Source organism: Labeo rohita, chromosome 20 (assembly GCF_022985175.1).
Source record: "Labeo rohita strain BAU-BD-2019 chromosome 20, IGBB_LRoh.1.0, whole genome shotgun sequence".
In the NCBI taxonomy this organism is placed as follows: Eukaryota; Metazoa; Chordata; class Actinopteri; order Cypriniformes; family Cyprinidae; genus Labeo; species Labeo rohita.
The window spans coordinates 18475186-18498852 of NC_066888.1; the positions used below are offsets into that span (position 1 = coordinate 18475186).

Sequence of the window (23667 nt, forward strand, 5' to 3'; positions counted from 1 at the left end):
CAGAGCATTAATTTAACTGTGAAGGGAGCATTAGGCATATGATAAAGCAGCACCTCGAGCTTAACACAGACGCACATTCCAAGACATAATTTCACATCTGTCCATCAGTGCAAGTCCTCAGGGGACATTCCCATTAATGTAACAGGAGTTCACTCATTATTCTTAATCCTTACGTTTCAGCAAATCATGATGTGACACAAAATGAATAAATCCTTAACCTTGTAAGCCTGAATAACTGAAGTTTAAGACACATCAAGTTCTTGATCTGTAATGGGCGTTTCTTTAATTATGGCTACTTTTGGCTTTGTGATCCGTTATTAAACTCCTTTAAACACTTTTAACATTCATTTTAATCTCATTAAATGTTTAATTTTACTGTCTCAGAAAAATTCTCATTCGCACCACAAGCACCATTCCCTCCAGAAGTTAATTTATGGGTGATGTTCGATAATATTTTGTGGTGGTAATGACAGTGATGGCCATTTTTACATTTTTGGAATAAAACGGTCTACACTTTTATCTTGCTAAAGCTAATTTTATGAATAGTAATTTATATAGTGTAGCTTTAACAATCAAACCCTGGCATATTAAAGTGCCCATTAAAGGGGACCCTGGGTATTAATACTTGTATGGAGTAAAATGACGTAAATCATGTTTCTTACTGAAATATGTAGTAGAAAACCCATGAAAGATTTGTTATTTAAAAAATCCACATCCTTTTATACATATTTTGGACTATGGGGGCGCCATTATTTCGATGACATCAAATGGTTGCACTCTGTGAGCTACTAAGCTACATGTTGCCATGTTTATCACAACACAACTTGGAATAGCAAATCAGAAAATAAAATACTGATACGATGCCACATTGTGCATCTTTTGGTTGTAATTTTCAGTCGAAAGGCAACAAGAGAAGCAATGTAATGGCTCGTTTCCACCGAGCGGTATGGGTCAGTACAGTACAGTATGGTACGGTACGATTCGGGAACAAACATTCTGATCCAACTTGCACTTCCACTGCCAACAGTACCCTTACTTGATGGGCATGGTGTATGAAAGTAGCAATCGACGATAAAGTGCGACAGTAAGCACAACTCTGCCTCTTTTTGTTAAATGTCAGTTTTAATGAACAATAATAGCCATTATAAAAGTATAAGTACAAAGTATAAGAAGCTTATATATGAGGAAACAAAGACAAAAGCAAACAATTTAGTCAAACGTATGCTGTCAGTGCTGTACTACAGTAAAGTTCAAAATAAATATATATAAAGTTGAACATAACTTTGTGCTTAGCCAAAACAATATGACCAGGAACAAAAAAATATATATATATTCATGAGACCAGCGATTGCCTGTTAATATACCCAAAACTAATTGTATCTCATGTTTAATCACTACAGACAGCAGCAAATGTCAGAAGGACAAGCCGAGAAAAAGGCTGCTCTAGGCGGATACATGAGCACTGGGCACCCGGTGATTGCTTGGAGCTCCGAAATCGGCATAACAAATTTTCAAATAGACACTATCTTTACAAATAAACCAAGATCTGAGTTTTAAACAACTACATTCTTGCCTGAAAAACTCTTAAAACTACATTTCATGACAATAACTAATATTTTGAAAATTAGGCGGGTTTTAGGCAATGATGTTTCACAAGTCCACAAGAACAGACAAGAAAGCACATTGAGAAACAGCTATTGTCTGTGTGAACATATAAAATTATAAAATACACTTTTGTGTTTGTGCACTCTGATGTAAATTAGCCCAACAGCACAAACAGCACAGCGGAACAAGTGAAAGACGCCTTACCCCTTGTAGCAAGCACAAGTGACTATTCTAGTCAACCAATCAATGTTCTGCAGTGAATTTAGCTCCACCCTTTTGGTACCCTTTGCTGTGCTAGGTACCCCAACGGAAGGGTACAAAAAAGGTGGTACTGTACGGTTCGCTATTTTGGTATCATTCACAACTTTTTGACAATGGAAACTGACATAACTGTGTACCGAACTGTTCCGTACCGCTCGGTGGAAACGAGCCATAAGTCTTCACTGCTTTCCTAGTGATAAGAAGAGGAGAAAAGATAGGGAAGATGCCTGTGGACGAACCTGTGGACGAAGTTTCTCATTGCAGATTTCACTCGATATCTGAGGGTGTTTAGACTCTTTGCGGCAAAAAAACAAAACAAAAAACGATGGTACGGCATTTGGTTTAGGTCTATGCTTGCATCCATCACCACTTGTAAGCTCTTTCAGCAGCTGTGGTCCTCGTATCATTATTTTATTTTCTGAGATGTGTTGCAGTAAAACTAGCAACACGTAGCACCAGTAGCTCACCAAGTGCAACCATTTGACGTCATTGCCCCCCATAGTCCAAAATATGTATAACATTTTAAAGGGTAAAATGATGTTGCTGAAAAGAACATTATTTTGTGTGTTTGGAGTAATACAATGTGTTTACGTGGTTTAAGGTACAAAAAACACATTTTCCACATACTGTACATTATTGTTGCTCCTCTGCGATTTTTACAAAGTTCATTGTTCTGAAAAGCGCTGTGTTCTCTGATTAGCCAGCTATCCAGTATATTGTGATTGGCCGAATACCTCAAGTGTGTGACAGAAATGTTACTCCCCTTACTATGTTGTGATGCCGTGTCCTGGTGTGATGAGACGAAAACAATAAATTGCATTATAAATGAGCTATTTGTTGCATCCAGTGGGGACATAACTACTGATTATAATGGCTTATACTGTCTTTTTTACACGTGACATCACATTGTGTCACGCTGGATAAACATAAAACCATGTCTGCATTTGTGATCGTAGAAACGTCAAAGAACAAGCACTACTCTACACTGCTTAAAACTTGCGTTCGATTAGTCAGTAGCAAATTCTTTAAATATGAAAACACACTTACAGGCTGTGGGTCAGAAACACCAGACTGTCCTTGCAAAGTTGTAATTGTCCCACTTTATAGAAACAGCCTTTAGGCACAGCAGGCATTGTAGGCTAACAAGTTACTTTCTCAGGTTCAGAAAACAATCCTCAATAAAATACACTGCACTATTTGCATTGTACTGTTCTGGAACAGTGTTGGAAATACAACTTAACCACTGATTTCTAGTTACGCCTTCTAAAAGTTACGCCTTCTTTCTTTGCATATACTGCACATTTGGGCAGACGACGTAGATTTGTAAGGGGCGTGCTTGGATGAGCCATTTTAGAAAGGTGTGGGTGAGTCTTAACTTTTATAAAAAAAAAATATCTCTTTGGGTTTGAGATTTTAATCTTTGCAATTTTACAGATCTTATATATGCACGAACAGCTTGTAACACTCCATAGACAAAGGAAAACATAAAATCTCATCATATAACCCCTTTAAATAATGTAAATCTTTCACAGGTTTCTACTATGTATTTCAGTAAGAGACATCATTTACATTATATTAAGCCATAAATACACAAATACCCAGGGTTCCCTTTAAAGAAACACTCTCTCTCTCTCTCTCTCTCTCTCTCTCTTTACAAAAGATGGACAGGTGGATTGTGCAAAGCTGTGACATAGCTGAGGAGGAGAGTTAAAGAGAAAAGGAAACGGGCTCACTGCGCTGTGGTCTTCTCTCACCCTCGAAAGCATTGGCAACATCCACAAGGTGGGTCCAGTCCAGGCCGCTGTCTGTGTCCGTGTCTGGGAGGGGCATAAGACCCAGTTCAGGAGGAGGTGGCCTCTGTCGCTCGTGAAGGTCTGCTAGAGAGGTGTCAGACGCTGAGAGGTCACCTAACACATAGCCAATGAGAAAACATGAGGTGGTGTGTGTGTGTGCGCATGTGTGTGATTGTGCGCTTTTGCCCAGTTAGAGCTTGTGGAGTGTGGATCTTACACAACATAAAGGGCAAACCTAGACGAGCACTATCAACTTTAATTAACTGAAATACATTCTAATGCACTTTCATAGCTTGCAGTACTGTGTGAAAAGGTAAAAAACTTTGCAGTCAATGAAACATTTAACTTTGAAGTTACAGTAATATTTGTGAGATCAAACAATAATTGGTGGAGCTCCTGCAGTCATGTCTTGGACCCCCTGTTGATGACTCCAGGCTTAATAGATTTGTTTTATGATATTTTGAATTTCCAGGACATCTCCATTAAATTGTGCACTCTGACCTAATCGTGAGGAGTTGTCTCACCATGCATCTTGATGCCCATTTTGTAGGAAGGTCTGCGCAGTGGGGCACCACGGGTGGTCGGCGATCGAGGAAGGGTAGAGCAGCTGAAGAGCACGTCGCTGGCCAGAGCCTGCTCCAGAACTGAATCTCCAAGAGACGGCAGCCGCTGACCCCGGTATATACTCTCATCTGAAAGGGTGCGGTGTAGAGAGCGCCGCCCTGAGCTCGCTGGACCTGAGGAGGACTGCAGAGAAGAGAAAGGAAGGGATATACAGATTGATGTCACTGACCCTCTATTACCATTCACACCAAAAACATTAACAATAAGGGTAACTATAATAACTATATAAACATTCACAACAACACATAATAATGTTGGTTAATCTAATGGTTGTGTATTCCAGGGTTCATACAGATACTGTAAAACTAAATTCTAGGACTTTCAAGGACTTCTCAAGCACTACTTTTTTGATTTTCAAGGACTTCAATCAGAGCTCTCAATTATCAAGCAACGTATACGATTTCAAATTCTCTGGGCCTAAATTCATTGTATTCTAAACTTAATTGGCAATCAGTTGTTGAAGCTATTAAGGTGTGCTGACCCAAAAATCTTTTAAAAACCTGGGCCAAGTTTACACCAGTAACCAGGCATCACAGCTGGCAAAGGGGCATATCTGACTTTGACATGTATATTGCCATTATTATGTAATCAAAATGAAAATTATTATTGCTGCTCTATAATGATAATGTCAACTTACTTTAATGTATTTGCACCAAAACAATGATAAAGATTTATGTTGATATCGTCCAAAACCACACTTTGCCAGGGGTGTTTCCAAACTTTTGGTAGGGGAATGTACTTTTTTTTTTTTTTCTTTGTTTTGTTTTTATAACTGTACTGCCTTAATGTTTTGATGCTTTCTGCTGTTTAAGAAAAAAACTGATTTGCGAAATTGCTCCAAAATCCTGATATAAAAACAAATGGTTTGTAGTACCTGCACCGAAATCCCGATCTAAATCAAAAGATTTGCGATCCACACTCTGAAGTTCTGATCTAAGGCCCTGTTTACACTAGTGCATTTTTGTTTTAAAATGGCTTTTTAAATTAAAACAATCCTCACCTAACCTGGTGTTTTCACTGCATTTCAGAAACAATCTCAGTCAACACCAGTGGTTTTTAAACTTTTTTGAGAGCGGGATGAAGTTGATTTTTTTTTTTTTTTTAGTTGCGTAAATTTTGCGTGAAGACATGTTAAAAAATTAAACATTTATTTTATAGATCTTTCGATAATTCAAAAACTTCTAACGTACCTCTTCAGGAATATTGCTATTTTCAAAAAGTCAAATTCAAGTACTTAAGCACCCTGAAACTCTACTATTCTTTTAACTTAGAACAATTAAATCAGAATTCAGATTAATTGTTCAGTCTTAATACCAGATGTGAATGGGGCCATTGATGTGATTGGATGTGATGGGAGAACACTGGCTTAGTATTAAAGTTGTTTCGGTTAACATACCTTGTCCTTATGCTGCTTGGATGGGAGACTTTCTGGCACGACAAGTTTCTTCAGATCTTCTTCCACTGTAGACTTGCACATGGCTTGAGGAGAGTGTAGATCCCTAAGAGAGGGTCTGGACTGAGAAGACCCGGGGTCTGCCCCCTCACCCTGCGGTCTTCTGAAGAAAAAAAACAGCAAGATTTTAAATTAAAACATTAAATACTGTTCATTTTAAGCCAATGATTTGCATATTGGCAGGATGAAAATGCACAGATTGCATTTCACTGTTATTACTCCCCTTCTCCAGAAGGTGGCAGTCATGTATTGGTAAAAAAAAAAAAGAGCAAAAATCAAGAGCCACTAATGAAAATAAAAGCTAAAATCTTTTCTGACAAAAATATCACATTTATTGCCACTGAAAAGGAAGGTCAGAGAGAGCAAAAACAACTAGACCAAACTTAACTGTCTATAAACAACTTGCAATAAACTGATCCTACAGGACTGTAGCCAGTCCATGATTTATGAACTTGAACTTGTGACCATTTCCCTGTGTTTATCTTGTCAGACATCCCTCCTTCACACCTTAATAGTCCAGTCACACATCTTTCAGCCATCCATCATCCCCACAGCCGAGCTCCTTTACTTACTTGCGTGTGTCGCCAAAGTCCACAGAGTTGATGGTGCTGCCTGGTTTCCTCCAGCCGATCAGGTATTTGCTAGTGGCGCCCTGGCGTGGATAGAAACTTTTAGGGCCAGGTGACACAGAACTCTGGGAAGAGGACGAGGAAGGGGAGGTGGCTGAGGAAGACTCTTCACGTGGGGAGCTGTGGCTGGAGCTCAGGACTGCAGGGCTGACAGAGTGGCGCGTACTGAGAAAGGTAAGAGAAAACATGTCTAGACGATCTCAAAAACATAAATAGCACACATAAATAAAACAAACATACCTAGAATAAGAGGCCATGTCACTCAGACTGTAGGAGCTTCCATCCCGGACCAGCAGATGTGTCGGTGGGCTTCGGGTAGTAGGCGGCCCATCTGCAGGGGACACTGGAGACTCAGCAGCGGGAGGGGACCTCTCAAGCACCCTCCGGCCCCCTTCTGTTGGGCTGTGCCAAGGCGAGGGAGCTCTTTCCCTGGCACCAGCAGCTCCCACAGCTAGCAGAGAGCTGGAGCTCCCATGGGTGGGGCCGTATGATGTCGCATCGATGCCGCTATCAGCTGAAGCGCCCTGCAGGTAGCCACCACCTCCCAGACCGTTCGGCTCAGAGTCCGGCTGCTCTCCCATCCCTCCGCTGCCCATATCATACCACTTGTCATCGCTGTGACCCCCACTAGACGCGGTGCTGGAGAGCGTATTACTGCTGGAGTGGGAGTACGGACCCTCAGACTGTAAGAAAGTGAGTGGATTTCAGTCTTAAAAGATTACTAACATTAGCTTAGTGTAATCAAGCTCCCTTAGTAAAGAGGTACCACGAGGCACTGTTTTTAAGAGCGGTTATACGCAGCAGTCGAGAACCCACCTGGCTGCCCTTCTTGGGTGAAAGGTGAATGACCTGCTCCTGTCTCTGGATGCGTGGGCCGCCGGAGTAGGACGAGCTAGACTTAGTGACTGGAGCATCTATGAACACAAGAGATAAGAGTGCATTAGAAAACAGGACATTAGACAGTACTTAACAGAAAAAAAACACTCTGGCGAATACTGAAAATGAGGGCACAACAGCGGGGAGGAAACAGACACACTTGAGACTCATTTAGATGAGCAATGTCATAAACAAAGCCCAAAGTATGCATGCATGCATGCACGCACATGCAGTGCATACATGCACACATATTTAAAACAGTTTGATATCCAAGCAATCTAATTTGACCAGTATAGCTAACGCCGAGTTAGTCTGTGATTTCAATACAGGATATTGAGTGTAAATGAAACTATTGTGTAATCGTTGGTAGTTACATAATGGCCAGCATAACAAAAATAGACGGTAGGAATAATTAAAGTACACAGACTTTGTGAGGGGGAGGGGGATGGATAGACAGGAAGCAGAACGTCGGAAAAGAAAGACTTAAAATGATCCTAAAACATCAGATACTGTGCGTCACAGTTCAAACAGACTGATTACACAGCGAAGACTTAATTATGGACATACATTTATCAAAACATCATGGGAAAAGGTTGTTTCTTTGTACATGCATGAGCCACTCCACTTTGTCAGAGGGGGGCAATTCCTTTCGAGCTTTATGAAAAGGCTTTCCTTCCCCTCTTGACACCCCACTTCCTGTCTCTACCTCCCTTCAGCGATTCAAAGCGAAGTTTTGTTTGTTTTTCAGAATAATAACACCTTGCAGTATCTCAGAACTCAAACTTAGTTTGTACAAATCACAATCTTTTAAGACAAAATCAAACATTTCAGTCATTTCAAACTCATTCCTAAATAAACAATTTTGTGCTAAGATGCTTTAGAAATATGAAGCATTGCTTCAGAAAAAGTATCTAGAAGTTACTAGGAAAAGTGTAAGCTTAGATGTCAATAAGCAGCATGTCAGAAATCTTCCAAAAATTGAAAAAAGTAGCCCTTGTATGCCTCGTATGGACTTATGTTTCATGCCTTCAACCCTTCCATAGGAAAGCAGCCATGGTCAAACTACAGCAGAGCAGAGCTCAAAAAATGTTTTCACTGGCTTCCCTCCCTCTTCTCTTCCTTTTTGACCTTCTTATATTTGTTTTCCTCTAATAACAATTTCTGCATTATTTATTCATCAGTATTTGTTTTTATACATTCCACAGTTCTGACTATTTTACTAATTTGAGAATTGGTCTTCATGTGTAAAGGGCTATTTTAGCTCACTTTATTTTTATTTAATTTTGTTAGTTTTAGTAGTGCATAAAGTCTTAGAATAAATGGTTTTAAATTAAATATCTATGGAAGCCAGTTTCCGCCACTAAATAAAAATAAACAAAGGCGACTTTATCCTCACAATTATGACCTTTTCTCTCGCAATTGTGAGTTTACATCGTGCAATTCTGACTTTTTTCTCAGAATTGTTATAAACCTGCAAATGTTATAAAGATAGAATTGCGAGATATAAAGTCCAAATTGTGGGATATAAACTTCAGAATTCAGACTTTTTTTCCTGAATTCTGATGCAATCGTGAGTTTATATCTTGCAATTCTGACTTTTTTCTCACAACTGCAAGTTTATATCACGTAATTCTGACTTTATAACTCGTAATTGCACAATAGTATATTACATCACGAGAAATGAAGTCAGAATTGTGAAATATAATGTCAGAAATGTGGGATATGAACTCGCAATTCTGACTTTTCTCACAATTCTAACTTTTTTTCTCAAAATTGCAAGTTTTTATTTTTCAATTCTGACTTTAAAACTTGTAATTGTGAGATTATATCACACAATATTATATCACGAGAAAAGAGTCAAAATTGCTAAATATAAACAGAATTGTCAGATATAAATTTGCAATTCTGACTTTTTGCTCAGAATTGTTTGATATAAACTCGCAACTGCACGTTATAAAGTCAGAAATGCATGATAGAAACTCACAATTGCGAGTTATAAAGTCAGAATTGTGGGCTATAAACATGCAGTTCTGATTTTTTCACAATTCAGACTTTTTTCCTCACAATCATGAGTTTATCTCTCGCAATTCTGACTTTTTTCTCAGAATTGCAAGTTTACATTTCGCAATTCTGTCTTTTTAACTTGTAATTGTGAGTTTATATCATGCAATATTATTGAGATTATTGAGATTTTCACATGAGAAATTAAGTAAAAATTGCTAAAAAAAAAATAAACTCAGTTCTGAGTTCTATAGTCATAATTGTGGGATGTACATTTGCATTTCTGACTTTTTTTTTCTCAGAATTGTTTGATATAAACTCACAATTGCGAGTTATAAAGTCAAAATTGTGGGCTATAAACGTGCAATTCTGACTTTTTTCCTCACAATCATGAGTTTATCTCTCGCAATTCTGACTTTTTTCTCAGAATTGCAAGTTTATATTTCACAATTCTGTCTTTTTAACTTGTAATTTTGAGTTTATATAGTGCAATATTTTATCACGAGAAATTAAGTAAAAATAGCAAAATATAAACTCACAATTCTGAGTTCTAAAGTCACAATTGTGGGATGTACACTCGCAATTCTGATTTTTCTCAGAATTGTTTGATATAAACTTGCAGTTGTGAGTTATAAAGTCAGAAATGCGTGATAGAAACACACAAATGCCAGTTTATATCTCGCAATTCTGATTTTTTCACAATTAAGACTTCTTTCTCACAATTGTGAGTTTATATCTCGCTATTTTTTCTTGCAATTCTGACTTTTTTCTCTCTGAATTGTGAGATAAAAATTCACAATCACAAACGTTTAGTTCCGAGGGAAAAAAGATTGATGTTTTCTTAGAATTGCAAGTTTACATCTCACAATTCACTTCATAACTCACAATTTTGTATCAGTGTGAAGTGAGAAAAAAAGTATGAATTGCGAGTATCTTACAATTCTGACTTTGTAAGATTAAAAAAAACACAATCACCTTTTTTATTTTTTATTCAGTGGTGGAAATGGGCTTTATTAAATATCTATATAAAATAGAAAACATTACATTTTGATTTTGTCATTTTCAGTGTCGTTTCAGGGAGAGGTTCTTTAAGTTCAAAACCAACTCCAAAAGACAAAACCGACATTTGGCGACTGACCTCTTATGCTCCAAACAGTCGACTGCAATCATGAGAGCGGCGTATAATTCTAGGCTGCGGTAACATTTACAGCACGGGTCATATAGTTTACTGGACCGAACGGCTCAGATGTGTTTTGCGTGGGCCGGACCCTGCTATTACCGTCCGGGTCTCCAAGATGTCACAGAGCGAAGCTAAGAGGGGTCAAAATGTGGAGGTGGGCCGCTTGACCACAACAGTCAGAGAAGCTGAAAAGAGTAAGATGGTTTCGGAGAAATATACAAAAAGAAGGGGCATAAACAGACAGAAAGTGAGAGACAGACAGACAGCATGGAAGCAGCAAGACTGCAAGTCCTGCAGTCTAACAAAAAAAAAAAAAAAAGGGAATATTCCTGTCAAAAACAGGAGACGTGGAGAAGCAGAGGAATGGAGAGAGGAAGAGAAACAAGAAAAAAACGCAGAAAGGGGGTGGCAGTGTGAGTCACAGCACACTTGGACCTTGAAGAGTGAGAGGAGAGGAGGGAGGGGGGGTGCTAGAGGCACACAAAGCGCTGCTTACACAACCGTACCAGCAGGAAAGAGGAGGTATTTCTGTCTTCGCTTGAACCCATACACAGCCTGCTGTTCAGAGACACCGTTTATGTTTGCTGCCTTTCACTGGACACAGCTTACTTTCAAAGGCTATGCTTGATCTATCGAGCGCTCTAAGGTTGACCACGGTTATACAAGAGAGTGGTATTCAGGGGGAGGGAAGGATCAGATGATCTGCTGTGTGTTAGAAGGGCGAGAAGACCGAACTGAGCCGGCCCTGCTGTCAAAAACAAGTGCGGCCGAAAAAAAAAGGAAGCCGTCAAGACCAGGTGGAAATATGGGATAACGAAACCACATACTGTAGCCTACAGCAAGGCAACAAGGACCCTCGGATGAAATGTTTCAATGCATTGGTTTTCAAGCTAGCACGTCTGTATTAAAGAGTAATGCTTTCTCCTGAATTCTTGGGGTAAAACAATACGTCACTTTCAGTGTTTTCTAAAGAAAGCTCTTGGGAAGAAAGACTAGGTTTTTACATATCTTCAAGTGAATTTGAGTGCCGCTTGCCCGTGTGGCTGCCACTATGCTAAGATGTCGTGGGTGGTTGCTTGGACATTGCTATGCGGTTGCTAAGGTGTTCTGGGTGGTTACTTACAGGCTCATAAAGAGTCGGCCCTCAAATCTCTTTGATATTCTGATCCTCAGATCCTTTCTTAATGCAAGTCTGTGGGATTTTTTTTGCCCATTTCATCAACCAGGTAAAGTAAGTCTGGGCTCTTTGAAAAGTAAAAGCACACCTGCAACAAGCCAAATGATTTGAGGTATCATGTCTATAGCATGTAGTGATGTGTCGTTCATAAACGATTCGTTCAATTTGAACTAATCTTTAATGTGACTCAGGAACGACGAGTCATCTCAGGAAGGGATTCGTTCATTTCGTGTTGACTACGCATGTGCACCATCCTATTGGTTCTTGTTGATTTGTTCACATCTCGAGTCCTCGGGTCTGAGTCGTTCGTTCTTTTGTCACATGACATACAGTAACAGCAGTTTTAAAAACAGAAATCAGGGCTCTACAGTGCGAACATTTCAGTCGCATTTGCGACTAAAAACTACTGCGTTCAACTGTGAAAAAATATTTAGGAGCACCAGTGTGACTGACCCGATCAGCATATTTGTGTTTGTGCTGAGGGAGCTTTAAAGGTTTCTATGTGTTTTTGCAAAGTTGAATAATGCATCACAGACATATCTCACAAATCCTTTCATACACAAAGTGCAGAGAGTGTAAATATGATTCATTGTGCAGTGTAGATAACTTTGCTGATTATAATGGAACTGTGTGAGATCGGGAAGATGGAGTTTGTAAATGAGAAATTGATTTAATACAACAGTTATATAAACAAGAAGGTGATATTAAGGCACTTACATTGTCTGACTATAACACTACTGCCTGATTTTTCTCAATTTTGTCATCAAAAATAGTCTGAAACAAGTCACAACTGAGCCACTGCAAATCTCCATTCAAGTGTTTCGCTTATGAATGAACGTGAGTTTTTAAACGAATCTAGTGAGTCAATGACTCAATTTCCCATTCATAAAGATAGTCACTTGCTTTATTCCTGAATGAATCAGCTGTTCGAACGAATCAAATGAATGAATGATTCAGTAATGAAATCAGTGATTTGCTGCCACCTACTGGCAGATTTTTTTCAGTTATTTAAATCATTTAATGTTTCTATATTTAAAATTTTAAATTTAAAACATTAATCTCAGCATGAATTTATGAATTCGACTGCACGCATGCCACCTCTGAGCCTCATCTGTAGTACAAATTAATTTTATTAATACTGATTTCATTTGATTTGTAACTTATTTTACTTGTTCTTATTCTGTTGTTTTAATTAGAAATGTTAAAAAAGCTTATAAAATATATTATATAAAATATATATTTTTTAATTTGACATAAAAGACATACTTTTAATAAAGTTAGAAAAATGCCATTACAAAGGTTTGTGTTCATTACAAGAACAAAATTCCCCTGTAAATCACTTTAAAAAGACAAATATCACCTCATAATGGATTTTTTGATTATTGATTAGAAGGTGCTCCTGAAATTTTGACTGTGCTCCTAATTTTTTTTTAAGTTAGGAGCACAAGTGCTTCTAAAAAGAAAATTAAGTGTAGAGCCCTGGAAATTAGTTAATATTTCCCAACCTTCCTTACAAACACATTTACAGTGATGCGTTTCCGGTCTCTAATTGTAGTATTTTTGTATTTTGTTGTATTTTTTCACAAATTACATATTTGTGAATTTCTGTCATGGTTAACACTGAATGTGGTAATAAAGAGGCTTTAAACTTCATCAGTATGATGACGAAAAAAAATCACTTTGATAAAGCAAACACACCTGCATATAATAACAGCGTACAGTTAATAATATACAATATTTGTATTCGTCGTAAGATACTGAGCCGGGAAGCAGGCACGTGATAAAAGAACAAACAACTCAAACCCAAAGACTCGAGAGATGAACTAATCAATTCTGCTTCCAGGACTGCTATAGCCTATGGAGCTGGGAACAAACAACTCAGACTTGAAGACTCATGAAGTAAATTAATCATTTCTGTTTCTGATACAGACTGCATCTTATTAAGATACAACGATAAAGAAAATGCGAAAAATATTTTTAAAAAATGTAAAATGAATGCACATAAAACTAAATAATTTAAATAAAAATAAAAAATTCTGAAAATATATAAATGAGAGATAATTCAAAAGATATAATATATTAATAAAACCTATAATAGTAAAAACAAATAATACTAAAATAACACTGCATAGTCAGCGTGGGTAGCCTCATGGGCAGCATGCCGACATGGACCTTTCCCGATCCCGTTTCCCCCTCTCTTTTTCTCACTTCGCTTCCTGTCTAGCTACTACCCTTAAGGCATAAAATGTTAAAAATAAGTAAATAAATTAAAAAAAAAATCTGCTTAGCACTAGAGCTGTCAAATGATTAATCACAATGAATCATATATGTATACAACTTGGATTATATACAAAAATAAATATTTTATATATAAAGTATTTCTTAAATATACACATGCATGTGTGTGTATTTATATATTTGACATCCCTAGCACAAAAGGTGTAAGTTAATATCTGTTATATAAATAGCGACTGAACTGCCTGTTGATAATTTTTTAAATATTTCATAAGTAATAGTAAGTAAAATGGACATTATAACTGAAATATGGTCATAAATAAAATGAATCACAATCAACTCAGCTCAAATCAAAAGCTTGTGAATTAGAACTGAATCCAATTTGAAATAAAGCATCTGATTTTTTTTTTTTTTAAATGCTTGAAATCAGCTTGAAAGAGGAGAGTGTTACTATTAAAAAAAGCACAAAAAAGTTTATGAATGCTGTCATGCTTTGATGAGTCTAGAAGTCTATAATCATGCTTCATTCAAATATCCAGCACTGAAGGCCTCAGAACCCAGTAACACATCAGCAGTACTATTTCTATCATCTTGCGTTTCAAAAACGTCAGTTTTTGAATATTCACTGCCATTCTTCCAAGTCTTACTTTCAATCATTCATTCAGTTAACCATTTTGTTTAGCCCATTCATTTTTTCCCAGCAGTGCTTCTTCATTGATCTTTTCCCCTCTCACTTCCAGACGCCTTACATTTATCCCCTTTCCCTTCAATAATTCATCACTGATGGAGTGTGGTCTGACCTGATGGTGGTCTGTCAGAGCTGTCTTCCACTCTAGGCCAGCTGGGTGTCGACTTGCCGCTGCTTCCGTCCTCTGCCCCCATTTGCCGCTCCGGTGGGAGCGGAGAGTGCCTGTTGTGTGCAAATCTATAACGGAAACATAAACATGCATATGCTGTCAATTGCACACATCATTTAGCGGTCGTTTCAACAGCCATTGTATCATAAATAACGCTGTGTGAAAGCTCAAACAGATAAAGCGATGAGAAAAGAAACCAAAGACGAAGAGGAGGTAGACAGTAAGAGGAGGTGTTTTGAAAAGCCTCACCCCTCCGGCATGGACTTCTGCCTCCAGTGAGCGGAGCTGCCTGAGCCCGTGTCACTGGAGCAGGAGAGGTTACTGGGGGAACTGCGGTTGTGCGGCGAGCGGCCCAACATGAGAGAGGTGGTCAGGGCATAGTTCTCAGAACCTGGAGACATCCTGAGAGAGGCAGAGAAAGAGCGATACACACAAATACAGATAAACGAGAGACAGGAAGAACAACCAAAAAAAATGAAGGGGAACAGCAACTTAACGAAAGCTCCACTACATACAGGCAGCCACCGAACGCACCTTTTAGAGTCCAGAGGTCGGCCGTCGCTGGACACGCTGCGGGGAATGGCGGCAGCTCTTTCGGGCCGCTCGGCGGAGAGGGTCTTGCCCATGCTGGCTCCCAGGCTGACAGCACGATTCGGGGTTCCGCTGTGACTCTGAGGTGAGGCAGTGAGGGACTGTTGGGGGCTGGACGAGGTGCGCTGCCATTTGTTGTTATTGCTCCGGAAAGGAAACTTGTACTCAAATGAGCCGCTCTCATTGCTGCCCTTGTATTCAACGACTGGCATGCGGTGCAGTTCTGAACAGCCCCTGCAAGATGAATTAGGCAGTTAGTGGCAATGAAGAGCATTTGACTTGCTCTTAAAGACACAGTATGTAATTTTCGCAGCTGGAGGGCACATATTCAAAACAAACAAAGAAACAAAGGTGTAGATTGATGATGCCTTGTTTGAGTGTGGAATCATGGGAATTGTGGTCTTCATCCCCACACCCGATGCAATCCGACGGGGACTCGGGCAGAAATCATGTTCATGGATGAGCTAATGTATTACAGATTTATTAACATCACAGTAGTATGAAGCAGGGTGAGCCTGAAAGCCGTGGAAGGGAAGGAACATTTGAGTGTGTTGAAAATTTTGTTATAATGCTACTCTAGCTAAAAAAATGCATAACTTCTTTGGTGTTTCCATGTTTTCAACAGAAGAAAAACAAAAATATATATTTGTATTTTTATGTCAATATGGTACAAGATTATTCTATTTAAATCAATGCGATAAACAAGTTAGGTCAAAAGTAATCTAAAAGTAGTCTGATTATATTACCTAAAATGTGTAACGTAATGGATTACATTACTAACTACAGTTTTTTTTCATGTAATTTGGAATCAGTAACGGATTACGATTTACAAGTAATCTACCCAGCTTTGTATGTGCATGTGGAATAGGACTGTAAAATAAAGTTCTACCGATTATTTTTTAATGTTTTTAAAAGTCTTACCCTCACCAACAAAAAAATACAGTTAAAACAATAATACTGAAATACATTAGCAGAACATTCAAATAATTGTTTTCTATTTGAACATATTTTAAAATGCAATTTATTCCTCTGATGGAAAAGCACAATTTTCACTCATTATCCACATTATCCTTCAGAAATCATTTTTAATATGCTGACTTGCTAAAGAAATTATTTTCAATGAAAAAAAAGCTCCTTAATATTTTTTTGCAACCCGTGATTCTTTTTTTTTTAAGGATGGATGAAAATAAAGTTTAAAAAAAATTATTTCCTCAAAAAGAATCTTACTGAGCCCAAACCGATAAAAGGTAGTGTACACCTTTCTAGTGTCTTGGCAGAAAAGACATGTTTATGGACATTACTCCAACAAAGTGTTACCAAACTAACCTAGCCAACTAAAATAAACAACTTTTGCTTTGTACGGCCTATAAACCTTAAGGCTCTTTAGACATTTTTCAACACACAGGCCAAATCTGTGCCTGCGCAGGAAGCTTTTACGTCAAGAAACAATAAATTGGGTGTCAAACATCACCTATGGAAGCTCATACTGTACCTCTTTTGTGGCTCAATCCAGTTTTAAACTAGGAGGACATATTGAGGACTGTCAGTTTTTAGACAAAAATATAAACTGTCAAAAATGGAAAAGGGAGCTTTTCGAAAGATAATAATAATGCACCTCCAAACTGTAAAAAAGAACACAGTGAACGCAAAAAAAACCCGGTGGGTCTGATGATTTGTAGTTTAGACCCTGATCATTATAACCTTCAAGTTGGCACGGTGCCTGCAGGCAAGCCTAGACTGGGAAGGCGGATCTCATCTATTTTGGTTTGCATGTGTGGGCACAAAGGTGCAATGTTTTGTATTGTTGTCTTATTGCAAAACTTGGAATTAGTGGTTTACTTTTCTACCTGACAAAAATAATTACTGCCTACTTATTGACCAGGATTCACTCAAGAAACAATGAATCAAAACATTAAGTGATACTCGGACCTACCTGCGAGGTGTGGCATCCTCGTGGGGCGGTATGATGACAACTTTCACAGTTACTGAGGTGCGGAGCAGGTCTATCATTTGCTCGTGTGAAAGTGTCGCCACAGCCACCTTGCAAATTTCAACCAACCGGCTGCCTTGTCTTAGCCCCGCTTGCCAGGCATATCCGTACGGCTCCACCTCTGCCACGATGCCTTCGTAGTTAACGTGAAAGCCAAGTTGGCCCAGACCGTTCCTCCGCAAGGTCATCTCAGATGTCTCGCAGCCTTTAGTGAGGTGCTGAGAGAAAAGATAAATTACATTTTTTCTGGATTCTAAAGCAATTTTATTCAGTTTAGAAACAGGTTTACTTTATTAGGGATGGGCAGAGTGAATTGGAAAAGTCTTCACAAGCTATTACACCCTACTGCAAATCAGGATCAAGGTTTTTTTTTCGCCTCAGCATGCATAAAGAAAGCTCTGCTAACGTTTCATGACTGTGATGGAGAGATCATGAGCATTCAGTTCGCCTAGTACTAGTTACCATGGCAACAGCTCTTGCACTTGAAGAGTGACATAATGGGCAGGGGGCCAAATCAGGAGTACATTCAAGCCACTGCACAGTTATGCAAAGGCTCTCTTATACACCAATAATTCTCACTATGAATACACAACACAGCCATAAAAACCATCTACTTTGAGCTTGTTCGAAAGCTTGATTGTTTATACCCACTTGGGTATAAACCGAAAATGATTAAGAAACAAGAAACAAGATCTGAGGTGCTGTATATGTGACTGAATGAAACTTTCAGGGAAAAAAAATCCTTAGAGGGAACCCTGGGTATTAAGACGTATGGCTTAATATAGCATAAATGATGTCTTTTATGTATGTGGTAATATAGGGCAGGACATCCAAACACTCACCTATCATTCATCGACCTCAAATATGGCTTTACATGGCACAGCTTTACATGGCTGCTTAATCTAAAGTTAATCTAGAAAAATGTGCGCTATCGAAGTGTCTGGGCGGAGTGTGGAAGCTGAACACTGCATGACAGATGGAGCCACTGGTGTGATCACCTGCTCTTAAAATACTCCATCATTTTTGGTCAAACAGATAAAAGTAATACTTTTAAAAGTAATATCTTTCGAATCTGTAAAGACTCTACGTTTATTTTTGCAGTCAGAATACATCAAGCTACTACTACATATATAGTAAAAATGTCAATTTGTGCTTTTGTAAAATAATGAAAGCAAAAATTTGAATTGAATTGAATTGAATTGCTTTTGTAAAATAATGCACGTCTTTGAACTTAAAGGGTTAGTTTACTCAAAAATGAAAATTCTGTCATTAATTACTCACTCTCATGTTGTTCCAAACCCGTAAGACCCTCTTTTATTATCAGAACACAATTTAAGATATTTTTGATGAAATCAGAGAGGTCTCTGACCCTCCATAGACAGCAAGGGTACTACCACGTTCAAGGCCCAGAAAGGTACCAAACTGATTGACAAAGTAGTCCATGTGACATCAGTGGTTCAACTGTAATTTTATGAAGCTACAACAATACTTTTGTAGCCCCAAAAAAACAAAACTAGCGACTTTATTCCACACTTTCATCTGTACTGCGTCACTTTCATCTGGACGCGTCTTCACAAGAGCACCCCGACACATGCATTGTTCACCGCGTGTGTGTTCAACGTCATAGCGCCGGATCTGGGTCGGCACTGCCACACGCATGCGTACTGGTAACTTATTCTTGTGAATGCTCGTCCACAAGTGACACAGAGATGAAAATGTGGAATAAAGTCATTATTTTTGTTTCCTTCTCGCAAAAAAGTATTTTCGTTGCTTCGTAAAATTACAGTTACATACCAGTGATGTCACATGGACTACTGTGTCGATCATCTTGGTACTTTTCTGGGCCTTTTTTCTGGGAACTCTGGCTGTCTATGGAGGGTCAGAGACCCCTCGGATTTCATCAAAAATATATTACATTGTGTTCTGAAGATGAAAGGTCTTACGGGTTTGGAACAACATGAGGGGGGAGTAATTAATGACAGAATTTTCATTTTTGGGTGAACTACCAATGCTTTAAGCTTGAAACTTTGTGTATACATCTTACAGACATCTATCTTTTATATACATATATATATATATATTAAAAGGAACCAATTGAAATGGAAAACAAATATTCTCAGATTTTGTAATCCGTATGAAACATGCATACAGGCGCATCACTGCAGAGTTGACAAGTCAGTGTCGACTTCATCTATTTATTTATTAAGTTTATCAATAAATTATTAAAATGTTAATGTCATCTTGCTGTTTTTACCTGACACATTCATAATTATCATTATATCTGCCAGTGTGTTGTGGCAAGCATTTTTTGCGCGCACTTATTTAGACAATTAGACTATGTAGGCAATTAAAGACTATTATGATAATCAAAGATTATTATGATTCATATGGTTTATTAATAAATGTGCGACTAATAGTCGACTAATGCCCAGACCAGAAAAATCTTTAGTCAAGGGCAGCCCTACATAAAGTATTTAGTTATTTAAAAAAATCCACATCATTTTATACATATTTTGGTCTATGGGGGGCGCCATTGTTATTTTGATGACGTGACCTTTGTGGCTGCGGCGTCATGACAAGCAACTACATGTTTACATCCTGTCAGGATGGCATCTAGCATTTCTTGTCTCTGTCATTTGTAAGCTCTTTCAATATATGTGGTCTACTAAAAGACCCAAAGGCATCAGGGCTGAAGTGGAGAGAACAAAGACGTAAGTCTTCAGGAAGTTTTATTCATCCACAGGCATCTTCCAATTAGTTTCTCCTCTTCTTATCACTAGGAAAAGCAGTGAAGACATGCATCGCTTTTCATGTTGCCCTTTGACTGAAAATTACAACCAAAAGATGCACAATGTGGCATCATATCAGCATTTTATTTTCTGAGATGCTTATTCCATATTGTGTTATGGTAAAAATCACAACAGGTAGCACCAGTAGCTCACTGAGTGCAGCCATTTCAAGTCATTGAAATAATGGCACCCCTCACAGTCCAAAATATGTATACAACAAAGTGGATTTTTTAAAATAAAGTAAACTTTCAACGGGTTTTCTACTACATATTTAAATACCTGGGTTCCCTTTAAAAAGGAATCCTGTCTCTGTCACAATACTGTCATGCAATTCCAATCTTACCTCTAAACGTTTAACAACCTCACGGAAATCTTCTGTGTTGTTATTGATAGAGCGTAGGGAGATATTTTCCCCACGTTCATAGTAGATCTTCATTGAAGCAGGGCTTCCCAGCGTCCAACCAATGACATCTCGGACAGCGCAGTTGAAGACGACAGCCTTGGCGTCTGGATCCACCAGCACTAGTAAGTCATTTGAAATGGCCAGCAGGGCCTCCAGCTCTCCTCCGGCTCCATGGTCCTCGGCGTAGACAGGCCAGGTGATGGCTCCTGGGCTACGCAGCTCTGCGCCAGTATATGGCCTGGTCTTCTCCTTACGCTTGTGGGCCAGAGAAATAAAAGGAAATTTGCCTGAGGGATCGATAGGCGTGCTTGTAACATGCCTTTCGGCCAGGTCCCTCAAGTACTCCTGTCGTGTCCGAGTGGCCATGGCGCGGAACTTGTCTGACTTGTGGGCTGCATTCTCAGCGTTGATGACCTTGGCCAGCAGGAAATCTCGAAAGACTGTAGACTTCGGGAAGGTAGCATCCTCGGGAATAGGCGGTCCAAAGCCAGGTACATCTCGCGAGCGAGCCACCGCCACACTGTGAGTGAGGGGGTGGAGATAATGGAGGGGAAACAAGAGAGAATATTTCAAACAATGAGACAAATTGCTCATCACATGCTCAAGATAATTGCTAAACCATCCTCAAACTTCCCTCAAGGCCCTTATGTTTATGCATGAATGAAATCGAAATAATGTGGCTGCTATGGAAATGATGAAACTAAGAGTCAAAGTGTGAAGTGTAGCAGTGGGGACATCAAATACTTTGCCAAATGGGAATTATCAAAACAGCATGGATGGTTATTATGCTGTTGACTACTACACACAGTGCTAGGAAAGTCGGACCGAGCCTTCATATGCTACACAAGAACATTTTGAATCTCTGAAAACCTTTAAACCTTTCTTCTCTATGTCGCTTGCTTCATCTCTCCCCTGCTTTTTCCTTTCATTAAGCCTCTGGAATGGACATCTAAAGCTTCCTGCTCTGTCTGGTATGCCTGGAACTCATACGCAACTAGCCAGGCATAGCAGTAATGAGGATGGACTGAAAAGATCCACTATCTCGATGTTACAGTGATACTGGAGGAAGAAGACAGAAAAGTAAAGCCCAGAAGTTGGTGAGAGAGAGAAAGAGGGGCTAAAGAAAGTACTGCTTTCTGCGTGGGATTGTAAAAACACTGAGGGGTAACATGTATGTGTGTGGTAGAAAAATTAGCTTGCAAATTTATCACAACATAAACTCCTCTCCCGCAGTCCCAGCAGTTTGCTGAAATACAGACTGAGAGGAATAACTTGTTGATATCTCATTCAGTAATATTGTTTCTCTTTCGTTGCCTGCAGGGTTAAATAACACAGATTTGGTGAAGACTGAGGCTGGCAACCAGAAAGTTGCTCATCTGATTCCCACAAGAAACGAACCATAAATAAATCACACTTGTGACCAATAAAAACAATTACACTTGTTCAAGATGTACACTTACCGAGGTAATTAATGATGATCATAATCATATATGATGGTATTTAGCTAAAATTTCCAGGTACTTCGAAGGGATATACAGTTCCTTGCAAACTATTCATACCCCTTCATTTTTGTTTTCACATTTTGTGTTGCTGCCTTGTGTTAAACTCTTTTAAATTACTTTTTTTTTTCCACATCAATCTACACTCCATGCACCATAATGACAAAGCAAAAACAGAACTGTCACAACTTCATAAATTTATTAAAAATAAAAACTGAAATAAGTACATTGCATAAGTATTCATACTCAGTAACTCTCTCAGTAAGTCTTTTTGGGTATGATGCAACAAGATTAGCACATCAATTATCTGCCATTCTTCACCTCTTTACCTCTCAAGCTCTACCAGCTTGAATAGGGTCTGGCAGACATTTTCAGGTTTCTCCAGAAATGTTTGATTGGACATTCACAGAGTTGTCTATAAACCACTCTTGCTGTGTGCTTAAGGTTAATGTCCTGTTGGAAGGTGAACCTTTTGCCCAGTCTGAGGTTCTGAATGCTCTGGACTGGGTTTTCATTAGGGCTATCTCAATACTTTTCTTCTACTCTGACGTGTCCCTCAGTCCTTGCCACTAAAAAAACAGCCCCACAGCATGAGGCTGCAACCAGCACATTTTACTGTTGGGATGGTACTCTGCAGGTAATGAGCAGAGCCTGGTTTCCTTCAAACATGATTCTTGGAAATGAGGTTCATCAGACCAGAGAATCTCGATTCTCACAGTCTGAGAGCCCTATAGATGCTTTTTTGCAAATTCCAAGTGTGTTTTCATGTGTCTTCACGTGTCTTCACTGAGGAGAGGATTGAGTCTTGCCATACCACCAAAAAGCCCAGATCGGTGGAGTGTTGGAGTGATGTTTGTCCTTCTCTAGGTTTTTTCCATCTGCATATATGATCATGGAACTCAACTAGAGTGATCATAAGGTGCTTGGTCACCACTCTAACCCTCTCAGGCCCTGAATTTCTCAGTTCGGCCAGGAGGCCAGCTCTAGGAAGAGTCGTGGCTGTTTCAAACTTTTTTCCTTAAGGGGAACGGAGACACAAAAACATGTTTCCGTTAACCTTTTATGCAGAAGATTTTTTTGAACACTTGCCCAGATGTGTGGCTTGATGCAATCCTGTCTCTGAGCTCTACAGGCAGTTGGTTTTTTTGTTTGTTTTTTTTTACCTCAGGGCTTGGTTTTTGCTTCGCTCTTTTAAGACAATGTGTGCCTTTCCAAATCACACCCATTCAGTTGAATATGCCACAGGTTAACTTCACTCAAAGTGTAGTAACATGTACAAGCAATATGAATGCTCCTGAGCTAAATTTCAACTGTCCTAGATAAGGAATAATTATGCAATGTACTTATTTCAGTTTTTTTATTTTTTAATAAATTTATAAAGTTGTGGCAATTCTGTTTTTGTTTTGTCATTATGGTGCATGGAGTGTAGATCGATGTGGGAAAAAGTCACTTAGTCAACAGTCAACAGTTTAACATAAGGCAGCAACATAAAACGTGATAAAAATGAAGGGGTATGAATACTTTCGCAAGGCACTGTAATTTTTTTCCCCTAACTGTTTATATGAAATCTCTCCCAGTTAACAAACCAAAATAACTACTTTTTGTCATGTTATTGCAAAGTAGTGAGTAAAGAGTTGTTAGTGTAAGCGAATTGAAGTGCTAAACTGCTGCAAGTGTTAATGGGATATGTGTTTCCCATAATTG

General features: G+C 38.8%; 1 protein-coding gene and 1 long non-coding RNA gene across 6 annotated transcripts in view; one reads left to right on the forward strand and one right to left on the reverse strand.

Annotated features, from left to right (window-relative positions):
- sipa1l1 (signal-induced proliferation-associated 1 like 1) overlaps positions 1 to 23667 on the reverse strand; it is a 97012-nt gene that overhangs the window by 3203 nt on the left and 70142 nt on the right. Inside the window, exons 8-18 of one of the 5 annotated variants that reach the window (XM_051138932.1) lie at positions 20405 to 20984; positions 17216 to 17490; positions 15226 to 15516; positions 14941 to 15093; positions 14635 to 14759; positions 7182 to 7279; positions 6606 to 7048; positions 6309 to 6530; positions 5680 to 5839; positions 4184 to 4406; positions 3600 to 3740 (exon numbers count right to left, since the gene is read on the reverse strand). In XM_051138932.1, the coding sequence (XP_050994889.1) occupies positions 3600 to 3740; positions 4184 to 4406; positions 5680 to 5839; positions 6309 to 6530; positions 6606 to 7048; positions 7182 to 7279; positions 14635 to 14759; positions 14941 to 15093; positions 15226 to 15516; positions 17216 to 17490; positions 20405 to 20984 (2711 nt within the window). Of the gene's footprint in view, positions 1 to 3599; positions 3774 to 4183; positions 4407 to 5679; positions 5840 to 6308; positions 6531 to 6605; positions 7049 to 7181; positions 7280 to 14634; positions 14760 to 14940; positions 15094 to 15225; positions 15517 to 17215; positions 17491 to 20404; positions 20985 to 23667 lie in introns of all 5 variants that reach the window. The other 4 variants (XM_051138931.1, XM_051138930.1, XM_051138929.1 and 1 more) reach the window with 4 other exon arrangements.
- LOC127183116 (uncharacterized) lies at positions 6923 to 22051 on the forward strand. Its single transcript, XR_007830000.1, has 3 exons — positions 6923 to 7058; positions 21398 to 21635; positions 21785 to 22051. It is a non-coding gene; the product is annotated as an uncharacterized LOC127183116 (long non-coding RNA).